This window comes from Gopherus flavomarginatus, chromosome 21, assembly GCF_025201925.1.
Source record: "Gopherus flavomarginatus isolate rGopFla2 chromosome 21, rGopFla2.mat.asm, whole genome shotgun sequence".
Classification (NCBI taxonomy): Eukaryota; Metazoa; Chordata; order Testudines; family Testudinidae; genus Gopherus; species Gopherus flavomarginatus.
In genome coordinates, this window is record NC_066637.1 from 22,390,505 (window position 1) to 22,407,280 (window position 16,776).

Here is a 16,776-nt window from a genome sequence, read left to right on the forward strand (position 1 = left end):
TGCTGTGGGCACCAGGACCATCACTTGACCCCCTGGTTGGAACTGTTGAAGCTTTGCTTGGTGGTTATAATGGGTCATTAGGTCTCCTGTGCTTTCTCCAAGTGTTCTCGTACAATGGGCGTAACCCGAACTATCCAATCCCTCATCTGCAGTACATGCTCAACTATGTTCCTTCTGGGATTTGGCTCCTTTTTCCAGGCTTCTCTGACTATACCCAGTATGTCCCGGGGGTGGCACCCATATAGTAGTTCGAACAGAGAGAAACCTGTGGAGGCTTGTGGAACCTCACTGATGGCGAACATGAGGTAAGGCAATAGGGCAGAGGTTGGCAACCTTTCAGAAGTGCTGTGCCGAGTCTTCATTTATTCACTCTGATTTAAGGTTTTGCTTGCCAGTAACACATTAATGTTTTTAGGTCTCTTTCTATAAGTCTGTAATATATAATTAAACTTTGTTGTATGTGAAGTAAATAAGGTTTTTAAAATGTTTAAGAAACTTCATTTAAAATTAAATTAAAATGCAGAGCCCCCCAGGACAAGAGGTGTAGTATCACCGGACATCTTCGTGTACTCCTGGCCAGAACCTCTGCAGGATCCGTGCCTGGGTTTTCTCTACCCATAGGTGTCCTCCAAACAGGTGACTGTGGGCGAGGCTCAATATGGCTTTTTGATCTTTTCGTGGCACCAGAAGTTGATGTTTCTCATGCTCCTGCATTTGCACCATGCAGTACAGGAGATCTTTCTTCACTATACAGTAAGGTCCTGGACCCCCCCCCCCGCCCCCGTACCGTCTCTTCCAAGGGTATCCCATCTATCTCGGCCACCTCTTTCCTGATGTTATCTTATCTAGGGTCCTCCGCCTGATCCTGCCCAAAAGTCTCTCTCCTAGGACTAACCTGTCTGAGCTCCCAGGGGCTGGCTTTTGCTACTTCCAACGGCTTGCTGCCATCACGGCTGGGGCCGGCCTCCGGCTCACCTTCCATGGTGGTAGTTTCTCCGATGGCTGCTCATGTCCATCTGCCTACTAGGGCAGTCTTCTTGCCCTGGATCCAGGTTCCCAAAGCTTTCGCAGCCTTCCTCTCTTTTTTTTTTTTTTTTGTCTTCCAGGTCTTTTGGGGGGCTGAGAACAGATCCTGAGAAATCTCAGCAAACATTGGGGGTTGACATTCCCCCAGCGATGAGTCGCTGCCATCAGGATCCTCACCTCCCTCCAGCCTCTCCAGGGGGAGTAAGTTATCAAACTCTGGATAGTCCCTCCCAATGACTACAGGATATGGGAGTTTAGGAACTACAGCCATTGTCACCTCAATGGGGTTCCCCTGAACCTCTGTCTCCACCAGTATGGTGGAGTAATGGCTTATGGCCCAATGCATGCACATCACTACTACATGTTTGGCTTGTAGCAGCTGGCTACTTTTTACCAGCTTACCCAATATAAGGGTGATATCACTCCCCGAGTCCACGAACGCTGTAGTCTCTGCTCCATCTATCTTCACTGGCCTAGTGTAGTTATGTGGGGCTAATGCGACGCCCGCAAGGTGAATAAGGGAGCACAGGACCTCCCAGTCCCCCAAGTTACATTGCATAGGTTCCTCGGTGCTGGGACACTGTACTGCTATGTGTCCCCACTCCCCACATGCATAACATCTATAATTGTTTCCAATCACTCCCCTATCATGGAATTTAGGGGGGTTAGTCCCAGGGTTCCCCCTACTCAGGCCAATCCCTTCCTTCTGAGGTCCACGCTGGTTTTCAGCCCGTCCCCCTTCCTCCACCTAGGACGACTCAGGGGTTTGGCTGCCCAACTTTCCAGGGTTGGGGTTGGGTGCTTGCTTTGAAAGGGGCCTTCCGTGGGTAGTCGGGTCAATTCCCTGACTGTCATGCATCTTTCTACCAGCATGATCATCTTGTCATAGATGGATGGATTGTTCTGGCCTACCCATTTGCGGAGATCTGGTGGTAGTCCTCGCATGTAATCATCCATGACCGGGGTCTCCAAAATCTCCTCCGGGCTGCACACCTCGGGCTGTAACCATGTCTGTGCGAGGTGTATTAGGTCGAATAGCTGGGACCTCGGGGCGTTGTTCTCCTGGTACTTCCACTCCAGGAACCTCTGGGCCCGTACCGCTGCTGTCACCCCTGACTGTGCTAGGATCTCTGCCTTCAGTTGGGTATGGTCAGTGGCGTCCGTGGCAGGCAAGTCAAAGTAGGCTGCCTGGGCCTCTCCACACAAAAAAGGGGCGAGAATGCTGGCCCACTGCTCCTGGGGCCACGTCTCACGCTGAAAAGTCCCTCTGAATGAGAGGAGATATGCCTCTACGTCATCTCCTGATGTCATATTTGGCAGAGAACCAGTGGCCCTCAGGGTCCGCGTCCCATCGGACCCTTGGGCCTGGGCAGTGAGGATCTTCAGCTAGTCCATTACCTCTCACAAGAGGGCACGATCTTGGGTTGCTTGGCCCATTAATAATTGATTGTTTCCTTCTGTAGCCACATAGACTCCTATTTCGCCATTGCCTGAACCCGGGTGGCCTCCTGCTGGACTGCAGTGGCTTGTACCAGAGCTCCTACCACCTCCTCCACTGTGGTACAAAGCAAGCAAACAAAAAATCCCAAACCCCCGTGCACTTTTTTTTTTAAACCTCTTTCTTCTGCCATGCTGTGAATGATGATCCCACCTCTCTGACACCAGTTGTGACAAAGTTCTGTCCTAGTCTCTGAGAGTCCCGCATTTCCTGGCAATTTCGCTAGCCTCAGAGGCTTGCTGTGACCTTCTCATAGCCCTTCTCTCTCTAGGCACAAGGGTCACAGCTTACTGCACCATTTTCATCATAAGCCAGCAAGGGAGGTGAGGAGGAGCAACCCTCCCTCACACAGTCTCTGTTGTCTCCCAGTCTCAGTGATAATCAGGGAGGGAAGGGGGAGCCTGGGCCTCCCTCTACTCTGGGCTCCAGCTCAGGCACCCTAAAATTAGCAGCTATGGTAGCTGACTTTTTGAAAATAGGACATGTACTATTCCGTGGGCCACTTCCCACAGCAGCCCCCACTCAATATCTCCTTCACGGTTACCTCAGGGCCTCCTTCCTTGCACCTGATATGGATTTGTACTGCTTCGTTCCTCCAACAGCACAACTCCTTCCTGACACCCACCTCACTGACTGACTGGGAGGCTTTTAAGTAGTTCCAGCCAGCCCTTGATTGGCTTCAGGTGTCCCTAGCTGTCGCCACTGCCTTCTAGAAGGATCTTAATTGGCCCTAGGTGTCTTGATTAACCTGGAGCAACTGCCATTTGGTTACCATGGTACCAGGAATTTGTTTAGCCTGGGGCGAACATACCTGTTCCTCACTACTTGCCATCTGGCCTTACTCTGTGTGTGTGTGTGTGTGTGTGTGTGTGTGTGTGTGTGTGTGTGTGTGTGTGTGTGTGTGTGTGTGTGTGTGTGTGTGTGTGTGTGTGTGTGTGTGTGATAACATATGGCAAGGCACCACTTCTGCCTTGCCAGATTTAGCACCCCCTTCTCTGGCAGGGACAGGGTCTGGGGTAACTCAGCCCCCCACTCTGGAGTGTGTCTGTTTTTCCTCTTCAGGGTTTGTTTCTTAGAGCCTTCCCAGTAGGCCTTGGGGCAGGTCTGAGGAGTGCTTCTCTGCCAGACAAAGGGAAAAAGTCTATAACGCACCAAAACAAAAGGGAATACCTTTCCCTGGCCCCCTCATTTTGGCAGGTGTCCTGTTGCTGGCCCCGGGGTGTCAGTCCTTCCCCTAAACAGGAACTGGGTTTTGGTGTCTTCCCTATGGGGAGGCGCGCAGTCTCTCATACTGGAGAAGCCTATCTCCCTGCTGCCTCCAGCCTTACAGCAGTTTGCCTCTCTCTCTCACCAGGAGAGAGATTTTAACAGGTTTCAGGCAGCCCTTAATTGGACTCAGGTGTCCCTAATTGACCTGAAGTAATCCCTCTCCCAGCTTGTCGGAAAAAGGGCCTTTAGCATTCTAGGGCTAACATGCCTGTTTTCACAGACCCTCCTGCAGCTGTCTGGCCTGACTTTGTCACACATATTAAGACTTCACCATGGATTGGTGACATGCTTATAACGTGTCCTGGTGCAAGCTGCACAGACAGTATTAGAACGCAGTCACACTTTTGGAGTGTGGGCGAAAGGGCTTCTCTGAGCCTTTTTGCTACAAATGTCCTGTTTAGTGTTCTGCTGGAGATGTGCCTCGAGATTCTGATAGGCACTGCGGATAAAATAACATAGCTGAACTGAATCACCTCTCTAGACCGTTATGCAGATGGAAGGGAAACCGAGCATTAGGCTTCTGTTTGTAATGGAAAATACCTTTCTGCCACTCCAAGGAAAAAACAGCTTTTGTGAAGTTACAAGATTGTCTGAGATTCGCATGATGCAGACAAAAAAAAACAATGCTCCGCGGCACCACAATGCTCTGGTGCCAGCCACAGAGGCGATCAACAGAGGGAAGGAAATGCTAAGGAACAGATAAGCCCAGCTGGATGTCAGCTGGCAGCAGCTGAGATACAGAGATGCACTAGAAAGGGAGAGATTTCCACTTGCTCTCTCTCCAGGGCAGGGATCACAAATGGCTGCAAGGCGGGAGTGCAGCAGGAAAGAGGGATTAATTGGCCTGGAAGAGAGAAGAAACAGGCCCTCTGATTGAGCTACAGCAGGGTTGGAGGGGGGAAGCAGGGCTGGAGGGGGTAGGGTCATATTTGCTTTTTCAAGAATTGGAAAGGACCCCATGCTTAGATAAATGTAGTGGCTGGAAAAGTGGGGTGAGGGAGGGCAAATTGATGAGCAGATCTTCCCATCTCTGACTTTCTCCAACTGTAATTTTCTGGGCAGATGCTCAGGGGAGTCTCACATCAGCCTGAAAGTATTTTGTTTGATGGAGTCAACAGAGTCTTTCCCAATCTGGCCCCAGCTACAATGGGCCTGACGTAATTTCAGTTGCAGAGTGCCAAGCTGGGGTGTAATGTGCATGGTTAGTGACTGGATCCTGGAGTAAGAGACACAACAGTGCACTTCTGAGGACCAAGAGCGTCCACTGATTTGGGATGCCTTGTGTTACAAGGGCTTAATGTAAGCCCCTCCTGGGCCCAGCTTTTCAGAGGGGCTGGGCAGCAGCGTCTGATGAAAGCCAACAGGAGCCGTAGGTGCTCAGCACATCTGGACATAAAACCTGTTGCATCTCAGATTGGGCTTTCAAAAATCAAGGTCCCCAAAATCATTGGGCACTTCTGCAGATTTTGGCCTAAGGCTGGGAGCGTGCTACAGGTGATCTCCCATTTGACTTGTGCCATCTATGACCTTATGCTCCTCAGAGCAAGGATCTTCACTGCCTGCACCCTGCATTGTCGCTGACATCTGTGCAAAGTGAGGAAATGTTTCCATTCCTATTAGTAATAATCATTTATTTGTATTGTGGTAGCACCAAGGAGCTCCAATCATGGATCAAGACCCCATTGCACTGGGCTTGGTACAAACCCAGAACAAAAAGACAGCTTATACCCCAAAGAGCTTACTATGGGGAGTGCTTCTCTCTCACTTGGCACTGGTGTGGGTGACTTCTCATGGAGCAGGGAAGCAGAGAGTAGGCCCCTTCCTGCTACAGGGCTGTAACACACTGTTAGCCCATGGCTCAGTCGATGGCACAGAACGGTGATATAACCATGTGGGAGGCTTAGCCTGTTGTAATTGGGTGGGAATTCACAGTGAAGATAGGACACTAGAACACAATTCTCATGGCTCAGGAGGGTCCAGCTCCTGCCTCCCTTCTCCAGGAATAATCCTGCCCTATGAGGCCTCTTTGCCCAGGGCAGAGCTGGTCCTATCCTGCCTTCTCAGAAGCCCTGGTTGTAGGGAGCAAGTTGGAGAGAAAAGGGGTAGGATGGGGTGTAACCAGGTTATACCTGCCCCCCTGACAATTCTCCACCCTTGCAGAGTCCCGCTGAAAAAGGAGCACAACTTTTTTTGGGGGAGGAGGTTTGCCACAGCCTTTGCTGGGGGCCAAACTGGCTTCAGCAGCCCCAGAATAGGAGAGGCACAAACTGCCTTCCTTTCTCCCTGTCCCAGCACTCACTCAGGGATGAATACAGCCAACCCCGCCTGTTTGCGCTACCCATAAGTGAAACAACTCAAAAGTACCCTCCTGTCCCTGACCCCTAAAAGGAGAAGGGAAATGACCACAAGAGCACATGAAAAGGCTATGACTGTTCAACACATATTTAATTTCATCATGAAAGAGCTAATGAATCCATTCCAGCATATGGCTGACAGGAATTCCTCCTAGGTGTTGAGTGGGTGCCACTTTCCAGAGAGACCATAGTTAATGCTTAACTCCAAAACCTCCCAAAAGCACAAGGATTCCTTACTATTAGAGAAACAGCCTTTTAGGCTTTAAAAACCCCAGTGATTTCATAGAATCATAGAAGATTAGGGTTGGAAGAGATCTGATGAGGTCATCTAGTGCAGTGCTTCTCAAGCTATCTGATGTGGGGGACTGGCAAATTTTTTTTTCCAATGTGCCAGGGACCGGTGCCATATTATTATCCTATTCGATGCTCTTATGAGGAAACTTGCTGCGGACCGGCAGCCGATGGCTCGCAGACTGGCACCAGTCCGCGGACCACCACTTTGAGAAGCACTGATCTAGTACAACCCCCTGCTCAAAGCAGGACCAACCCGAACTAAATCATCCCAGCCAGGGCTTTGTCAAGCCTGACCTTAAAAACCTCTAAGGAAGGAGATTCCACCACCTCCCTAGGGAACCCATTCCAGTGCTTCACCACCCTCCTAGTGAAAAAGTGTTTCCTAATATCCAACCTAGACCTCTCCCACTGCAACTTGAGACCACTGCTCCTTGTTCTGTCATCTGCCACCACTGAGAACAGCCGAGCTCCATCCTCCTTGGAACCCCCCTTCAGGTAGTTGAAAGCAGCTATCAACTCCCCCATCACTCTTCTCTTCTGCAAACTAAATAAGACCAGTTCCCTCAGCCTCTCCTCATAAGTCATGTGCTCCAGCTCCCTAATCATTTTTGTTGCCCTCTGCTGGACTCTTTCCAATTTGTCCACATCCCTTCTGTAGTGAGGGGCAGAGGTATCGACTCCGTGGGTGCTCCACAGCTAGAGCACCCACGAGAAAAGAATGGTGGGTGCTGAGCATCCACCGGCAGCCCCCCATCAGCACCTCCCCCTCCCTCCCAGCATCTACCTCCTGCCATGGATCAGCGGTTTCTCGGTGTCAGGGGGTGCTGGGAGGGGGGAGAGGGGCGGAGTGAAGGCGCAGCGCACTCGGAAGAGGGGGCAGAACTGGGCAGGGAAGAGGCAGGGCGAGGGCAGGAAGAGATGAGGTGCGGGTGGAAAGAAGCGGGGCCGGGCTGGGGCACTAGGGGAAGGGGTGGTGATGAGGGCGGGGCCTGGGCAGAGCTGGGAGGGAGCATCCCCCAGCAGATTAGAAACTCAGCACCTATGTGAGGGACCCCAAAACTGGACACAATACTCCAGATGTGGCCTCACCAGTGCCAAATACATGTGAATAATCACTTCCCTCGATCTACTGGCAACGCTCATTTCATTCAGATGTAGGGCTTGTATATGCAGGGAAACATACTGGTATAATTATAGCACTATAGCTATACTTGTATAGCCCCCTGGGTCCACTTTATTCTGGAGTGAGTGGGGGGTGGAGTGTCGGGGAAGCAGCAGGGCAGGGGTTGGGCAAGGATGGTTTGGTTTGTGCCATTAGACTGTTGGCAACACTACTTGGCAGTCTATGTGGGCCATGGGTTGGGGGCAGGGAGGAGGAGAAGTCAGTGAGTTTGATTGCCCTCTGCCTTACAGCTCATGGAGACAGCTGGCCAAAGTGCAAGTGAAACCCTAACAAATTGGAAGGTAGCATTTCACTCTTCTTTGGCCCAGGCAGTTGGGATACCCATGTATGGGCAGTGGAGACTCAGGCTTTCTGTGCTCTGTGCTGCTGTGGAGCACGATCTCCCCTTCCCCATCCCCATCCCTGCTCTGGGGCCTGAGTGACTTCATCCTGAGTATCTGCTTGAGGCGAAGAGGTAAGAATAATGTAGGGGGGTTCAGACTTTCAATTAGACTTGTATGGAAATACAGCTTGGGGCCATGGGGGGCAGGGCAGTGGGGGTTTCATCTCGTGGCCTTAGGGCCTTCTGTCCTAAGGCCTCTTTACAGGGCTCTGGTGGAGTAAAGGGGCTGGAAACATCCTCCAAGGGGACTCTCCCACTGCCATAGATCTGCCTTGTCCCAGGCTCTAGCATAAGGGGCACCTTTGGGGCAGGCCAGGGATGAGAAGGAGGCATGGGCAGAACACACAGTGCTCCAGATATTGTCTGGTTCTTGGGGAAGCAGAGCTAAGTTGGAGCAGCCTCAGGGCTGCGCTAATGTATGCTGGAGGCTATGCTGACCTGCAGATAGGCCCAAGTAGGAGGAATGCAAAGAAGGCATAAGGCATCCTTTGTCTCCCACAGTTCATGCACTCAGGCCTCTCAGTTGTACCTGGAGCCCAAACAAACCCAAAGACCTCACTCAGGACTCCAGAGTTTTGCATGGCCTCCTGTCAGAGTGAAACCACCGCTCTGCCCTTGTGCACAGGGACTCAGTTTCCACGAATCCCTGTCTAGGCTACTAAGCCTGAGCTGAGGTTGTGGTGTCCTTACAAGAGATCCCGTCCTAGTCCCCTGTGGTTCATATCCTGATGCCTCACAATAACAATTCAGTAATAAGTTACTGGCTTGCCTGCCACTTGCCTGCCGTGACCTCAGTCATGGTGCATTTCCAGTCCCCTAAAAATGCAGCACTGTCATTGCGTCTGGCTAGAGATAAACCTGGACTATAAAGCCTAGATACTGAATATGCTCAGATCCAGGGTCTGGGGCTGGACACATTGCTAATTTTGACAGGGCCAGCCTGAAGGCCTCTATTTAGAGGTATGGATGGGGACTACATGGGGCAAGAATTTAAATGGGGGAGCCTACGTTAGTGCACCAGGGTTTAACCTCTAAAGCTGGAGCCAGGGCACAGCTTCCTGCATTTATGAAGGCTTGGGGCAAAGGCAGGAATGGCTTGGCTGGTGGACTGGATGCTGCTTGGGTAGCCGCTAGATTTGGTAGACAACAGTTGCAAGCCTTGCCGGAAAGGTGGTGGGGGGTGGTGGAGTTGGAGAGGTTGGGCAGAAGCAGAAGGCCCCTCTCCTGGCTGGTTCAGTGGAATCCAGTGCACTACCCCAATTTCAGACCCTCTATGGGTGGTCACTCAAAGCTGGGACAATCCAGCCACCTGGACATCACATCATCCTAGGCACAGGTGCAAGCTCCAGGCTGGCCTGGCACACTCAGCATGTGTGACTACATGGAAAAGTCCAGCATGTGAAAAATGATTATTTCTTGGTATATCATTTGGATGATGATGGCTGCGAGAACCATCTGCTTCTCTGGCCATCACCTCTGCCTGTCTCTCATTCTCCTCTCTGGTGTGTTAGATAAGCAGGAGGGACACGGCAGGTTAGAGATGGAGCTGGGGTAGGGTGGAGCTAACAATGAGAAAAAGAGGCTGGCCTCTGAAAGTTTTGAACAATCCGTTGGCTCCTGCTGTGGAATGCAGCTTTACAAACACAAACAGACTTTATTTTACTTCCTGTTCTCTGACTTGTTCTCTGATCCTGTTTTGAAACGTGCATGTCTGATGTTCCCAGGCTGAGCTAGGCAGCCCCTCTCTGCACAGGAGTCTTTCTTCCCATTGAAAGAGAGAGTTTACTTAAGGCTCAGAGGAGACATGGGGGCGGATGGTTTGGCCTGTGGGTGGGATTATTTTCTTGTGCCTTTTTTGAGTTTCTTCAGATTATAATTGTTCAGTAACTTTATATCTCAGTCACTTGGATTCAGCACAAAGGAGGACTTACAATGTTCCAGCCAAAGCCTCTCTTGCTGCGTCAGGTGCCATTCCACTTCGACTCTCTGGGAAGGATTGCGGAGCTGATCCAGGGAGAAAGAGGAGTTTGCCCTGATTAACCTTGTTCAGAGACTTACCTGGTAACACTTGGACAGATGGCTCCGGAATCACCAGCTTCTTAGTATGAGCAAAGATCACAGGAGATGGGGATCCAGCCAGCAAGGGCTGAGCTGATGTCTGAGTTGTCCTGTTCCCAAAGCAGTATCTGGCTGGCTGGTGCCTTTAAATATTCCTTGCCATGGAGACATTAAGGGAATCTGTTCTACATTTGACATTTCAGATGTCCACCTACAGGCGGGCAACGCTGGATGAGGAAGATCTGGTAGACTCGATCGGGGAAGGAGAGGTTTACCCTAATGGAATCCAGGTAGGCAATCCAGTCCATGAGACTCCACTTTACAAGCAATGTGACTGTAAGGTCATTCCAGACACAGCCCTCTCTCCCCCAGTGATTGTCCTGCCACCCTGCCATGAGCAAGGGGATGTGTATGGCCCTTGCGCCTTGCGGATACAAAGGAACTCTCTCCTCCAGTGATGCAGGAGGTCAGAATGGGCCCACTGTGCCCTCCTCTGCTCCCCTCTGCCTTGTGACCCCAGAAGTCCCATTCATCCCACCCTCAGGAGTAGGGGCTTCTCTCTCTAGGCTGCTTCCTGACTGTGCATGCACTTGGCCTGCTCTCCCAAGGCTGCAGCACAACTAGGGAAAAGTGTCTGCCTGTTTACACTTGGCTGAGGTCAGAGCCTGGCCTTCTGCTATGCAGAGACCTGGCCAGGTGGATTAGAGCTCTGCACCTGAGACAGCCCAGGCTGGAGACATGCTTGGGACTCACTGAATCTGAGCCCAGGCAAAGTCTGACCGAGCAACACTTTCAACAGACAGTTTTTCTTTTGGCATTTGCCCTGGCAAATATTCTCTTAAACTCTCCATTGTCCCAGGTCTGTGTCTGACAGCAATCGGGAGCCTTAGGCCTTGTCTACACTACCCACCAGATCTGCAGGCAGTGATCGATCCAGCGGGGGTCAATTTATCGTGTCTAGTATAGACACGATAAATCGACTGCCAAGCACTCTCCTGTCGAGTCCGGTACTCCACCAGAGCAAGGAGCACAAGTGGAATTGATGGGAGAGTGTTAGCTGTTGACTTACCACAGTGAAGACACCACTGTAAGTAGATCTGCATACGTCAACTTCAGCTGTGCTATTCACGTAGCTGAAGCTGAGTATCTTAGATCGACCCCGCGCAGTAATGTAGACAAGCCCTTAGACACAGTGACTTCAACACACACACTTGGGGGCGAACTCCAGCCTTGGTGTGACTCCACCAACGTCTGTGGTGTTACAAATAGGGCTGCTCTGCCAGGCCCCCTAGGGAGAGGCTGTGAGGAGAGCAAGCCAGAGGGGTGGTGATGTGAGAATTCCTAGAAGCCCTTATTGTTTGCCCCCTCTGTGCACAATGCACACCTCCTAGGGCCGAAGCTTTGACCTGACAGGTGCCTGGTGCAGCCCAGCTGATGCGCAGTAAGGTTCAGAGCAGAGCCTAGTCCATGATAAGATGAGCAGCAGAGTGTGTGTTTTGTGTCTGCTTGCTCTCCTGAGCTGTCCCACCTACCTTCAGTTAACGCCACACCATTGGCCAGGTCCCCAGCCAATGGAAGGACTGGATTAGCCTCAAAGTAAACCCTGTTTCATCCTGCCTGATCACTGTCTACAGGCACCAAGGCAGGAAGGAGTTTTCTGATGCTGGAGGGCTCTCCAACCGCACAGAAAAAGGCAGAATAATATCCAGTGACTGAAAGTAGAAGCCAGCAAAGTTCACACTGAAATCAGATATAATTTTTTAACAGTGAAGGTAATTAACCATCAGCATAACTTGCCAAGGGATGTGGTGAGTCCTCCGTCACTTGGAGGCTTTGACTCATGATTGGATGATGTTATTACAGAGATACTTTACCCAACCACCGATCACACTGCAACACAGGAATCACTGGGTGAAATTCTACTGCCTGAGTTCTGCAGGAGGTCAGACTAGATGATCATGTCAGTCCCTTCTGGCGTGAAAAGTTATGAAAATAAGGCATTAAGGTTAATGACCTGATAAAGGTCTAAAGGATCTTTCCTAAGAAGGAAAAAGTCATAGAATATCAGGGTTGGAAGAGACCTTAGGAGATCATCTAGTCCAGCCCCCTGTTCTAAGCAAGGCTAATCCCCAGACAGATTTTTACCCCGCTTCCCTAAATGGCCCCCTCACGGACTGAATTCACAATCCTGGGTTTAGCAGGCCAATGCTCAAACCACTGAACTATCCTTCCCCCCTCGAAGTAGCACAGGCTCACCACCATCCCTGGGTGGGCTCGAACCACCATCCTTTTGATTAACAGCTGAATGTGCTGACCCATTGCACCACAGAGAGACATAAAATGGATTTTAGGAGCTGTCCATGTTTTTTCCTGAATTCATAGAATGTCAGGGTTGGAAGGGACTCAGGAGCTCATCTAGTCCAACCCCCTGCTCAAAGCAGGACCAATCCCCAGACAGATTTTTGTCCCAGATCCCTAAATGGCCCCCTCAAGTCCTGTGTTTGTGAGTGAACCCAGTACGGTCTCCTTTTTAGCTTGCACTATGATGCTGTCCTCGCTGACTTTCCTGATCCCTTGAAATAAACTGAGTCAGCAACTGCACACCAAGGTCTTAAACTGGCAAGCAAACCGCTCTCACGTCTGCCCTGTGTTTCCCAGGCTGGGCCCGATGTGATCTTGCTGAACTCCACCACTTTATACACCACCCCTCTTCACTCCAAGCCCTGAATCTCCTTCAGACAAAGGAATAGTCAACAGACACTACAGGTCTGAGCTGAGCTGTGAGTATGACACTTACAGAGCCCTGGCTGATGCCAGGAGCTAGTGGAGCATTTCTGAGTCCAGTAGAGTCTGGGTGCTGCAGGAAGTGCTGCTGGTGATTCAGTGTGCAGGGCTCTGCATCAGTCCTAAACTGATGCTGCAGCAGGTGCAAGGGTGCTGTGATGCTGGAGGACCAATTCTGACCATGGTCGTCCTTGCAGGTGGCAGCCCTATCTGTCAAAGGGACTTATAACTCCCACCACTGTAGTATCAGAGCACCTCCCAGTCTTGAAGGTGTTTATCCTCACACACCCCTGTGAGGTAGGGCAGCACAGAGACTTGCACAAGGTGCCGTGCCTCAGTGTTTCACAACTGAGGATGCCAGATTCAGGACAAACTGCTGAGAAATAGGGCAGATACACCCCGAGATTGGTGGTGGTTCTTCCATAAGATATACCAAGTCAGCAACAAAAGTAAACTTCTGTTTCACCACACTGGCTAACAAGAAATCATAAAAGGAGTTTCCTTAGGCATTCCAGTTCTTATATCACCTCCACTGGATTTAAGGGTGAGTGGTTTTTTACAAACAGTCTCATCAAGTAAAAGATTCTCCCGATCCCAAAGGACCAGCCACACACCCAGGTTAATATATAACTTAGATCTTACCCAAAAATGATGTTGATGCCAATCCTTTAGTATCTAAAATCTAAAGGTTTATTCATAAGAAAGGTGAGGGTTAAAACTGGCTAAAGGAATCAAATACATACAATAAATGCAAAGTTCTTTGGTTTGGCCTTGTGGCAGTGATGGAATAAGCTGTTGGCTTAAGTCAAGTCTCTGTCTGCTTCCAAATCATTGGAAGGTCCTCAGTCCATTGGTTAGAATGCTCCAATTAGTATAAGTTCATAGAAAAGAGGCAAAATGGAAGGGTGTCCATTGCCTTTTATATGTTCTGCCATGTGACGGGAACCCACTGTTTCAAACAAAGCCCTCAGCACAGCTAGTGGAAAATTACAGGTGACAAGATAGTGTTTGGAGTCACATGGGCAAGTCACATGTCCACACATGAAGGTGTGGACACAGTAGAAGCCATTACCTATACCTCAAACAGCATCTTTGCAGGACAGTCCATTCAGTGGAGATGGGCCTCTCCCATGGTCCATTGTCCATTAAGTGTTTCTTGATGAGCCACTTAATTTGAATAGTCCCTCCAAGATGTGCTGGCTAACTACCTTGTGAGCGTTACCCCAGGAGCAAACATTTGAAATCCAAGTACAGAGCCAATATTCATAACTTCAAATACCAAAAATGGTATGTGCATACCGATAGCATAATTATAACCAGCCAATCATAACTTTTTCATAGATGTTTGACATGCCACATTTTGTACAAGATTTGTTGCAAATATATAACAGTAGTTGCAACAATGGTCTATATGGTCAGACTTAATCAGATAATGTCACAAAGAAAATCTAGGTCTGAGCAGGAACTAAACTAGCACCCAAACCATTGGGTTGTCCTTCCTCTTAGTGCCCCAGGCAAATTCTAACTGCAGCTGTTTCATTCAGCCAGCCTCGGGTTTCCTCGGTAGAGTCAGCTGGACACAGGATTATTCTTCATTCAAAATTGATGTGTTGGAGTGGTGCATGCTGTTAAACAGCTGGAAGGCACTGGCTCTGGGAGCGTGTTTTAGCCTGTCAAGAATGGAGGATATCATCAGTGAAGAGATCATTTTTTAAAAAGGCACTTGGAGAAACAGACCTATCCATCTTTAGGAGGGCTGCACTGGGCTGGGCCTATTGCTAAGGAGTTGCATGCTGCTTAGAAAAATGTTGCATGCATAAATGTGTGAAGATTCTGGTGCACAGAGGAGGCATGTGTTTCCAGAGTGAGTGCAGCAACACTCAGAACCACCCACTGTCTGAATTAACGATACACAGGTAGGAATAAAATTAATATGTTAAGGTTCTGATTTCTCTGCAGCCACATGCACAAGCTACGCCAGGATGCCTCTAGTCATTCTCTCCAGCTAGTGAGATTCCCTCAGAATTTGGATCAGAACCACTTACCAAGAGGCTGAAGCCAACATTTCACAGGGACCAACTAATTCAGAGCCACTGTGGCAATCAAGCCTGAAAAAGATTCTGCTGGTTTTGTGTGAAGTTAAGAATCGCTGCCTTCGAGGGTGTAAAATAGCATCTCTAAGTTAAGGTTGAGGCTCAGAGGTTGTGACTTTCTCTCCAGTCTCCATTCTGATGTGTGCAGATGCTAGGCAGGATGTTCTGTCAGTTCCAGGAGTTCAACGTGGTATGGAAAAATTGCTCCACCTCCACACAGTAAATCATCTTAAACTGTATCATGCCTTACAAAGCCTGGGTGTGGCAGCGTTGCTGTATCTAAGCATCCATAAAGTCTGTCTTTAGGAGCTATCTGAAGGCAGATCTGCTGGAAACAGCTTGATTCAAATCTGTGCAGAAGGTTGACATTAACTGCAGCATAAACATTATGTTGTGCACATACTGGTCTGATCACCTATTCTGGGCCCCTTACCTGTGAAGTAACTCAATTCAGTTGGCACACAATGGCGGCAGAGACTACAGAGCATTTTCATGTATTAATAACTTCCAGTTAAAAGGGATGTAGCTCCTAGCACTGTGAAAATACAGCACTAATTAGTGACAATCAGGAGCAACTGAGCATGCAATGTGAGAGACCTGCACAGCTGCACTCTGTGTAAGACCTGCAGATAGCCAGATGCTCCAAACCCTTCTGTAATTCTTTAAGCAATATAATAATATTCCAAGGAATATAATAGTAAATCTTTCTCCGATTCAGAACCGATGTGGCCAGGTTATAATGCCTGGGGACAAGTACTTGTGACTTTTAAAAATCACCCATCCTATCAAAGGAGATAGTGGAAGAGAAATGGAATACTAATACGAGGAACGTGCTAGTAGTACAAGGAAAAGGAATTCCTTAGCCTCTGTGGGTGCATTTATACTGCAATTAAACACCTGTGGCTGGCCTGGGTCAGCTGACTTGTGCATGCGGAGCTCAGGCTGCAGGGCTGTAAAATTGTCATACGTAAGTGGCAAGTCAAAACTGTGATTGAGCCAGTTCCTCTGCAATTCTCCATGCTGTGTTAGCAAACCCGTGAGGTTGCCTCACAGGATGTAGTCCGCTAGGACTGAGCTCTGTCATTTCCATGCCTTGCGTAGGACAGTGACTTCAGACCCAGCCTGCGGGTTGGGACGCATAGTCTGTAACCCATTGCTGCTCTCACAAATGCAGCGTGTTGTCGCTTAGTCTAGTGCTAAAGCAAGGGTCCCATTGGTCAGGAGTCAGTTGGCCATAACTGGAGCAAACACAACTTGGCAATAAACCTCCCTTCTAAAAACCATCAACAGCCTTGTTGCTCTGAGTTCAACATAGACTGGGTCAGTTCGAAGGAAATGTCATTCTCCTCTTCTCACCTGCCTGCTCCCCTCCCTCAGTTTATATCGAGGCCTTGTCTTTCCTCCAGAGGGCCTGGAGAGTCTGTCTCAGACTCATTGAGTGGTCAGCAGACTTGATTCAGAGAGACAAGCCCAAGGAGAACCATGTGTTCGGGCGGCCTGCCATCTGCAGGGCTGTAATACGTGAGTCTGATTCTGGTGGTTGGGCTGGGTGTAAGGTGGCTGAGGGGTGATATGCAGGAGGTCAGACTAGATGATCTGGTAGTTCCTTCTGGCCTTAAACACTGTAGACTCAGCCTTCCCTTCCCCAAGGAAAGCTCCTTTGCTTCCAGCTTGGCTGCAGTCCTCAGGTCTTACAAACACTGCTCCTTCAAAGACCAGAGGAGACAGGTCATCTCTGTGTCAGAGCAGCTGCTGCCTCACCTCTATTTCCTGTTGCCTCTGGATGACTGGAAAAAGGCAAATATAGTGCTCATATTTAAAAAGGGGAAGTAAGA

At 49.6% G+C, this 16,776-nt stretch overlaps 1 protein-coding gene across 5 annotated transcripts in view; it reads left to right on the forward strand.

Moving 5' to 3' along the window:
* ECE1 (endothelin converting enzyme 1) overlaps positions 1–16,776 on the forward strand; it is a 117,782-nt gene that overhangs the window by 46,944 nt on the left and 54,062 nt on the right. For 2 of the 5 annotated variants that reach the window (XM_050931215.1, XM_050931216.1), the window contains exon 2: positions 10,268–10,354. In XM_050931215.1, coding sequence (XP_050787172.1) covers positions 10,268–10,354 — 87 coding nt within the window. Of the gene's footprint in view, positions 1–9,712; positions 10,355–16,776 lie in introns of those variants that run through there. The other 3 variants (XM_050931218.1, XM_050931217.1, XM_050931214.1) reach the window with 2 other exon arrangements.